This window comes from Zea mays, chromosome 1 (genome assembly GCF_902167145.1).
Source record: "Zea mays cultivar B73 chromosome 1, Zm-B73-REFERENCE-NAM-5.0, whole genome shotgun sequence".
In the NCBI taxonomy this organism is placed as follows: domain Eukaryota; kingdom Viridiplantae; phylum Streptophyta; class Magnoliopsida; order Poales; family Poaceae; genus Zea; species Zea mays.
The window spans coordinates 52,330,579-52,339,535 of NC_050096.1; the positions used below are offsets into that span (position 1 = coordinate 52,330,579).

General features: G+C 45.5%; 1 protein-coding gene across 1 annotated transcript; it reads right to left on the reverse strand.

Moving 5' to 3' along the window:
- Window positions 1-1,201: 1,201 nt before the first annotated feature.
- LOC103643067 (endoplasmic reticulum-Golgi intermediate compartment protein 3) lies at window positions 1,202-7,931 on the reverse strand. Its single transcript, XM_020546357.2, has 13 exons — window positions 7,576-7,931; window positions 6,732-6,805; window positions 6,235-6,318; window positions 6,036-6,116; window positions 3,984-4,064; window positions 3,551-3,643; window positions 2,687-2,866; window positions 2,514-2,581; window positions 2,359-2,419; window positions 2,175-2,228; window positions 2,010-2,099; window positions 1,640-1,706; window positions 1,202-1,506 (listed from the first exon to the last, which is right to left on the reverse strand). The coding sequence occupies exons 1-13, from the start codon at window positions 7,712-7,714 to the stop codon at window positions 1,415-1,417; spliced, it is 1,164 nt and encodes a 387-aa protein (XP_020401946.1). The 5' UTR covers window positions 7,715-7,931; the 3' UTR covers window positions 1,202-1,414.
- Between the last annotated feature and the right edge of the window lie 1,026 nt (window positions 7,932-8,957).

Below are 8,957 nucleotides of genomic sequence, written 5' to 3' on the forward strand. Positions count from 1 at the left end.
GGGCTCTCTTGGCTGGGCCGACCCACGAGCGCATGAACGCCCGAAGCTGTCGAGTGTGGGCTGAGCCGGGGGTTGGACGCTGACACTTTCTTGCCTTCTCTTTTTTTACACCCACCAGTGTGCTGTATTTGTATGCTTGAGCTGGCTAGAAATTAGAAAACGTGGGAACGCGAAACACCTCCGAGGCCCTGTGTCCCATGCTTCGCCTCTGTTTTGCCACGTACCCGGATTCAGCCGTAAGAGACAGTCAAATGGCACCGGGCCATAGATTGGTTAAAAAAAAAACCCTGCTAGTGATGTCTCATTTAGTACATCGGAGTCACTGACGACGGACGGATGGAAACGGAAGTATACGCATGACGGTCTTAATGCCTTTTACGAAGCAGCACTTTCAGAGGACGGGACGTAGCAGTACGCGTACCACCACAAGCGCCGGCGATCTCGTATCTGCAGAGCCGATCGCCATTTCCTCCATCGTACGTTTATACAAGGAGGAAGCGGCCGACACGTCACTTTGCCTTTCTTCTCATTTAATACAAACTCTTGCACGGGACATACATTGAACTGATGAATAACCCCCAATTGAGACATCCGTTTGCACTGCCCGTCCGGTTCGTTGCTAGTGCTACGCCGCGGGAGCAGTCCGTTCGTTGCTGGTCGCTCTGCCGTCTGGCATCAATGATGGCCGGGCAGACCAACCAGCCTTTGGCGATATATTCCCTCTGTCCAGGCCTTCCTCGGCCGGGCACATCAGCACATTCATTCCCCCCCAATCACCACTCGCTGCGACGGAGGAGATCCTCTCCCCTTTTGCGTTGGGGCAATCGATCGCCCATCATCTGCCAGGACGCGTCGATGCATGGAGAAAAAGACCATCGGCGTCGGTCTAGAGCCCACATGGCACCTCCTTTTCGGCGCTTCGCCACCCCTGGGAGTGGCGACGTCGACGCGCCGGGAGACAAGCGCCCGCCCTGGCCGCGCGCTTGCCTCGCCAGCCTCCCCTCCCGCTGGTCTCCTTCCGACACGCCGGACCGCGCGCGCGGCAGCTGGGACGGCAACGTGGGCAGCCGCACGGCCGCTGGCGCGCGTGCACTTGCGTTGCGTGCCGGGGAAATTGTTCCGGCTCCCGGCCTCATCCAGATCCCAAGAGTTAAATGCGAGGAGACGGCGACCGACGCACAAGCAAGCGATACGCGCGGCATGGAGCAGAATCACAAATTTTAACAGCGAGTTTGAGTTGCCCATTGCAATATACTTTTGCAAAAAATAACACAAACGTTGCCTTGGCAGGCAATTCTGAATGACTACAGATGCATCACAGCGAATCAAAATCCCTCCGCTTTTGGGGGCCAGTGCAACACAAGTTCAACTCGTTTCCGCTATGGTCCTAACTGCTATATGCCGAAAACTGCGGTTACCCAAGCTTCCCGAGCTCCATTTTTTTCTTGATGGCGCGGTGACCATGGTACACGAAAGAATCTATGATGCCAGCAACCGTGAAGATACCTGCCAGAAGCACACAGCGATGGGTTAGAAATTTAGACTCTTGCTTGTTATCGATTTTACATAGCACCAAAAAACATTTCCTTTTTTTTTGGAGGAAGCTCAAAATAGTCGCAGGTACAGAGTTGTGACAGACCTCCAACAATAGCACATATGTTCGTCAGGAAGTGAAGGAGCGACGTATTTTCCTCAGTAAAATCAACCTGTCAAGGAACAGTCATACAAACCAGTGACTTTAACATAAGAGGATGACCAATACCTGTACAGATGGAGAGCTTCGCATTTTATCGAAAAGAGACCAACATGATAAGAAAACTCAAGTGTCGATTCCAAGTAATAAATGCAGTGCCTGCTCTGCGCTTTTAGAGCAACAGGTTGATTCAATATCAAAAGTTGCATGCTATCAATGGTCACAGTGGATGACTCAGGCTGGATACAAAAGGAATGCTTGCCAGCCCTTCTGACTGATACTGATACAGAATGATCACAGGGATATCGTTCATCACCTTGATTGGTGAAAATTCGTAGAAGAAATATACACCAGGTGGAGGCCTAGGATAGCCAATTGCCTCTCTGAAGTGCTCTGTCACAGAAAACTTCAAAAGAAAACAGAGAATTATTCAGACTTAGGCTTCAGAAGTAGAACTAGGCAAGAAGCTGAGGCTATTTACCTGATTTGAGTGAATCTTGCGCCCCCTGATATCTGTGTAGATTGTTGGAACAACCTGTGCAAAAGATATAATCAGCAAACTGAAGCCATGGAAATCTGTATTGATATATTTTCATGTTCATGTCACAGATTAAACATAACGAATCATATTGAAGAATATGACTAGTATTTTTTTAAAAAATTACCTTTACAAAATACTGGTACATCCCCGTTAATCCATTGGAGTTATCCTGTATCCACTCAACTCTGGAATGCTTAGAAAAATTAGGCCATGGAAAGTTATAGAGCAAAGTGCAATGCAAATTATGATCTGAAATTTAGTTCAAGTTCCAAAGAATACCCATCAAGAGGATTGACTACACCTGGGAACTCTTCCCCAAAGGACAGCTTATTTATCTTGTGGCTTATCTGTTTCCAGTGAAGTGGGGAATGGACAATTATCAGTTTACGGTTTTGAACAATACTGTAAGTGCTCCGGTAAGGATAAAGAGAATTTAATTTAGCTCTACTTGCATTGTAAGTTTCTGGTTGGAGGTTCAACAGGTCTTGCAGGAAGTTGAATGACTGGTCCAAGCTTTTCCCGGGGGCAAAGTGAAAGTTGCCAGCTACTTTATTCACATTTACAAATCCATGGATGGTACAACCTTCCCCTTGTTCATCTTTTAACCTTTGTACATAGCCCTCCCTCTTGCACTGCAAGTTTGAGTGAACTTGATTAAGCAAACATAAGAACAAAGTAAAACTAAAGAACGAAAACCTTCTACATGAATTAGTTGCATACAGCAGAAAACATTAGCAAAGTAATAGGAAGCAACATGCACAAACAAATTAAGGTGGCTTACACACTGTTTGTAGGTTTAAAATTTAAAGAAATGGACACAGGTACATGTTAAGAAAAAGGTGTCTGGTCATTAGCCAATAGGGATATGAATCATAACTCCTATTATTCAGTATCCTTGCCAATAGTACAAACATATAATGACTATGTCACCAGGACTCCAGGAGGTGGTTGCCTCACAATAATTTGTTAGATGATATAGAAACACTGCTCTTCATGAAACATGTGCCCATGCATGTTCTTGGAAAAAACGATAAAGAAACACTCACCTAGAAAGCATAATTAGTGTAAGCATAAGTCAGCTCAAGCTCTAACACAGACCTATTGAATATTTCTAATCATGGTAGAGACTATCTATTTAGCAAAAAAAAATAATGCTCCCAATGTACCAGATAACCTGACTAAGGACCTAAGGACCAATCATGCATCACAAATTCATGATAGTGGGTTAGTTAAAAGTTAAGACCCATTTGAATGTACATGATTGTGCTACATTGAAAGACAGGCCAAAAATAATAGAGCACACAAATACACAATACCTGATCAATTAATTCTACGTTGTTGACAGCCCACCCTTTCTTTCGATACGCATCACGAACTTCTTCACAGGAGTTGCAACACTGATCATCCGACTGGCGATGTTGCAGGCACAAATATTAGGACTTATTAGATATTGCAATAAAATACTTAAGGAGAAATCTACTGGTGTTTGACTGGAGTAACAGAGAAACCATGAGTAGGGCTGGTAATGGATCACGATCCAAATGTTTCTTCACGGTTCGTTTGAGCCCTTAATTAATTTTAGTTCAAAAATGAATAGAAATAGAGCCCGATCCTAATATGATCTGATCCTTACATTTTATAGTGCAAAATTTAGAGTCCGTTACCACCCTAACCATGGGACAAATATGATCAGTGTGAAAATATTGCATGTACAAGTAACATCAATGTAACAATGTCAGAAATGTATACCTCCTCAGCACCATAACAAGATCCGCAGTAAACCTCGTTGTGGTCAAGCCTACCGCCATGCTTCTGTAATGGTCTTTCAATCTATAGAAGAGAAACCAGGATGGGGAGACAAAGTTAGTTCAAGGAAGGACATCTTGCAATAGAAATATGTCTTTATTCCACATTTGACAATTAGTGAAGGAAGATGGCCGCCTCTTAATGCCACCACCAAGCTTGAAATCGACATTATACATATTGGTCCCTGTCATCTTTACATTGGTCTCCAACATGTTATATGCCCATGGAGCATCAATTTTGATCCAAGCTGGTCCTCAGTGAGATGCAGCCCTTAGGCAGTCCGTTGTGCTGCATTGAGTACCAGAACAAAGCAGATATTGCATCCAGGGGGGCTGGCACCCTCCTTATCTGGCCATTCATTTCAGTTGCTGGATCGGAGATGGAGACCAATGGCAACTGATGTTTCAGCACCCAGTAAAAACCTCAGACAAGCAACTCAATGTTTTTTGAGATGCAGAATAAACTGTCTACTCAATGGTCTATACTATTGCAGCATAAGTATTCAGTTTTATACAGCATGGCTTCCATTTTTAACTGGTGAATATTCCATCTTCTATAAGTTGCAAACCTCAATGGCCTATACTATTGTGCAGCATAAGTTTTCAGTCTTCTATAAAGCATGGCTTCCATTTTTATCTGGTGAAGGTTCCATCTTCTGTAAGTTGCAAACATAAGCTAGTAGATATTCTATAAACGAACACACAAACTAATGCAGGCACGTTTGAAAAGTCTGATGTAGATATGGGAGTTTCAGAGCTAAATATCATCACCGGTTTCCGATACATGTCCATAAAATGGGAACCATGCAGAATAGAATTATCATAAAACCATCACAGGTACTGAACAAAAGGAAAGCTCTGGTTCCCATCAGAAATTGCATTCCAACAAACAACGGTATAACGAAACCTTAGCAAATCTGTGGAATCCATCTGAGGCAGATTTCCAACAAAATCAGGTATGCATCTAACGGGTGGTAGGAGATTAACCTTTGCGCAGTAGAAAAATTTCACCTTAGCACTGTGAAGCCAACTTCCATTAGGTAATCACATGCAATGGTCCAGACAAGGATGACACCAGCCCCCCTGAGTGCCATATTATTTTTGTGTGATGGTCTGGCAGAATTATGGTTCAGGCACTCTGTTCATGCATACAAACAGTAGCTATCATCTTCTATTGGCTCCACTGTGAAATTTTTCTGAAACTGCAAGTGTATTGTAGACTGCCACATGTATTTGTGGGTTATCTTGCCTCCAAGTCTTGCACTCTATATAAACTGTCTAAGGGTAAGGGCTCAATGCAATACATCCATCCAATTATCCTTCATAGTATGAACCGTCTGGGTTCAGTTTAGATCCACCTAGCTACCGATATTCCCCCCCCCCCCCCCCCCCCCCCCCCCCCGAGATCAATCTCAGCCAGGGGAAGCACCACTGTTTAGGCGCGGTTGCATGTAAATCATCATTCCCCGTGCATCGACGCTTGTGTTACGCGCTCTTTGTTGTCCCATCTGTTTCCTGATGGTCAGGTCTTTACTACGACTTGGAGCGCTACCTATGAGCCTGAGGCCGGCGCGGCCCTTGCGCACGAAGCATTGTTTTCAAGTCGTTTGATTAATTGTCCAAGTCGGTTTGGATCAATCGCGATTAATCTGCGGTATTGTGTATCATAGGCTACCATATGTATCTGTGGGTTGTCTTGTCTCCCAAATCTTGTACTCTATATGAACTGTTAAGGGCTCAATGCAATACATCCATCCAATTATACTAATTCTATTCTCCTTCAGTAAGTTCTATGCAATGTGCATAAGCTCAGCATGAACAACCCTGATAGTCTAAAACATGACCAATAAAATACGCCCAAATGGCTATATTATAGAGTAAGAACTAAAAAACCATCACATTGGCTAAAAGCAAGTCCAATTTGGTAAACTAAACATCATTGCAAAACCAGGACAACACTCATATGCCAGTTCAAGCTAGAAGTGGAACAATATACCTTAGGGGCACCAACTCCGTCTTTTCTTGATTCAATTACATTACCAAGATGATCAATTCTTTTCTTTATTATGTCATGCCTCTGCAAAATGAATGCTTAGCCCATCAGGAAATAGTTTATGTGGTAGAGCTTTGGAAACAACTTACATGATGTAAAACAAAGCACAAAAGCGGAAAGTGGCAAAAATTGTTGCACTGACTATATCATAATGTTGCTCTCCACTAACATCCATCGTATCAACAGCAACTAGAGAACAAGGAAGGGCCGGGAACGTAACATCAAACTGCAAAAACAATTAGGTACATTAACAATCCAAAAATAAAGCAGCATCTTCACATACAGAAAAAAAAATGGCATATTCTGGACCTGGGCTTCGCCAAATTAGTAATTTGTGAATATTCTCAACTAGCTGCTTGCTTATTGTTATTTCATATTTGGTTGTGTAAACACTACAAATAGCTTGTTCACTACCTGCCAAGTTCTAACTGCCAAGAACATAACATGAAGACAATCTGAGGTCAAATCTTTGAGCAAAATAATCCAAATTTGACACAACTAATAGACCATAGACTAAGTTGAAGTGGATGAAAGATGACAAAGAACTTAAGTTTTGATAGCCTGCTTTCTAAATACGCAAGAGCTGCTAGAAAATACAAGTTAGAAGGTTTGCAATGGGGAGATAACATTGGTACTAACATTGATATGTAGTCTTTCCCCTCTCGAGGTATCAACAGTGAGCTTACTTTCCGTGGCAGAATATAGATAAAGTCCTACAGGAAAGTTATCAGAATATTAAGTTAGTATACAGTTAATGGACTATTATTCGAGATAAGGAGGCATGGAGCAATCTACATTGTGAGAGAAGTTACTTGCAGCATCTAACAACTTAATTTGTTCCTTGTGATTTTAGCATGAAAAAAGTATCCCATAGTGTGGGTAAAGGTTATCACACAAATAGCAACCATACTTGCAAAAATAAAGGGAACAGGAACCTAGCATCAAAGACAAACGCTAAAACGATGGAGCAATTCCAAAAACTAGATGGAACCTGGGGAAGTTACACAAAAAACTAACTCGTTGCAAGTGGTCACCTAAGGTTGTCTTCAGTGGACCGTGTAGAATAGGGAATTTGCACTGGGGATGAGACAGAGGAGTTGCTCACCAAAAAACAAGCTACAAAACCAACTCCTATCCAGTCTTCTGATGACACCAATTATCATACATCAACAAAACCGTCACGAGATCACACACGCTGCACAAATTAATACACGTACTGCCTACACCTCCTATATTATACCAAGCGGCTTCTGTCGTACCCGACTTCCGGTGTAGGTTAACCGGGCCGCGAATTTTAACAAATTATTACTTCCAATTCACACCATAGCATGAAAAGACGCACAATTCATTCCACCACAATCAACTCTCGTTCCGCACCGAACAAAAAAAAAGGCACCCGATGGTGCGGCGAGATCAAGCTCTTCCGCAGATATGCAAGCGAAATCGAGGGGGAAATCTGAGGTCAAGAGGGGATGATACATACGGATCTCGGAGAAGAAGAGGAGGAGGATGGCGAGGGAGGAGAGGATGGTGATGAGGCCGCCGGAGAGGGTGCGGCTGTAGAAGTCCTCGTTCACTTTCGGGTAGGCATCCAGGTTTCGCAGCTTGCTCCAGAGCTCCATCGCTTCAGCTCACCGCCGGCGAGACCGCCGGAGCCCTGCGACGAGGAGGAGATCTACGGCGTGGCCGTGGCCCGTGGGCGCCACGAGAAATGGGAAGGGTATATCTGGACTTTGTCGGAGCGAAGGGGACTAATCGGCGATTTTGTTTGGGTCTGCTATCATTGTTGGGCTGCAAGGCCCACTAGAAGGTGTAATGGCCTAATGGGACAAGAGGGAAGAATTGCTCGCATCTTAGGAATTTGAGGCGTATTATAACCAAGACTAGTGGAGTATGAACTAGTGAAAGGAAAGATCTTCATCAGATCACATGTTTTTTATATAGAATTGGAAAAGCGTAGAATGAATGTAGTGGGTTCCAAAATTAGTATGTTGTTTGGTTCAAGAAATGTAACGCAAATGGTAATAGTAATGGTGTCGGCGTTCCGAGACCGGGGGTCCCTGAGCCGACGAGTGAATGTCGCCGCGTGCCCCAGCCCAGATGGGTCGAGCGCGAGGGCGAGCGCGAAGGAGGGAAAGCGAGGCGGCCGGAGACCGGCGTGAGAGAGGTGGGAATCCCGCGGCCTTCGTGTTCGTCCCGCGCCCAGGTCGGGTGCGCTTGCAGTAGGGGGTTACAAGCGTCCACGCGGGAGAGGGAGCGAGCGGCTTCAAGCGAGCGCCTGTCTCGTCCTCGTCCCCGCGCGGCCAACCCTCTCTAAGAGGGCCCTGGTCTTTCCTTTTATAGGCGTAAGGAGAGGATCCAGATGTACAATGGGGGGTGTAGCAGAGTGCTACGTGTCTAGCGGAGGAGAGCTAGCGCCCTAAGTACATGCCGTTGTGGCAGCCGGAGAGATTTTGGCACCCAGCTGGTGTGATGTCGTGGCCGTCGGAGGAGCGATGGAGCCTGGCGGAGGGACAGCTGTCGGAGCGGTTGAGTCCTTGCTGACGTCCTCTTGCTTCCGTAAGGGGGCTGAGAGCCGCCGTCGTCACAGAGTATGCGGGGCGCCATCATTGCCTATCTGGCGGAGCGAGCCAGATGGGACGCCGGTCTTGTTCCCTGCGGCCCGAGTCAGCTCGAGGTAGGGTGATGATGGCGCCTCCTATTGACGTGGCTGGTCTGCGCCCTAGGTTGGGCGATGTGGAAGCTCCTCCGAAGCCGAGGTCGAGTCTGTCTTCCGTGGTCGAGGTCGAGTCCGAGCCCCTGGGTCGGGCGAGGCGGAGTTCGTCGTCTTCTAGGGCTGAGCCCAAGTCCGAGCTCTGGGTCGGG

Bases quoted from the DNA above. Each gene is read 5' to 3' on its own strand.
- LOC103643067 (XM_020546357.2), bottom strand. From the start codon at position 7,714: ATGGAGCTCTGGAGCAAGCTGCGAAACCTGGATGCCTACCCGAAAGTG. The intron at 4,065-6,035 runs GTATATTGTTCC...TCTCTTCTATAG, and splicing joins ACGGAGTTGGTGCCCCTAAG to ATTGAAAGACCATTACAGAA. The intron at 2,100-2,174 runs GTAAATAGCCTC...TTTCTTTTGAAG, and splicing joins GCAAGATTCACTCAAATCAG to TTTTCTGTGACAGAGCACTT.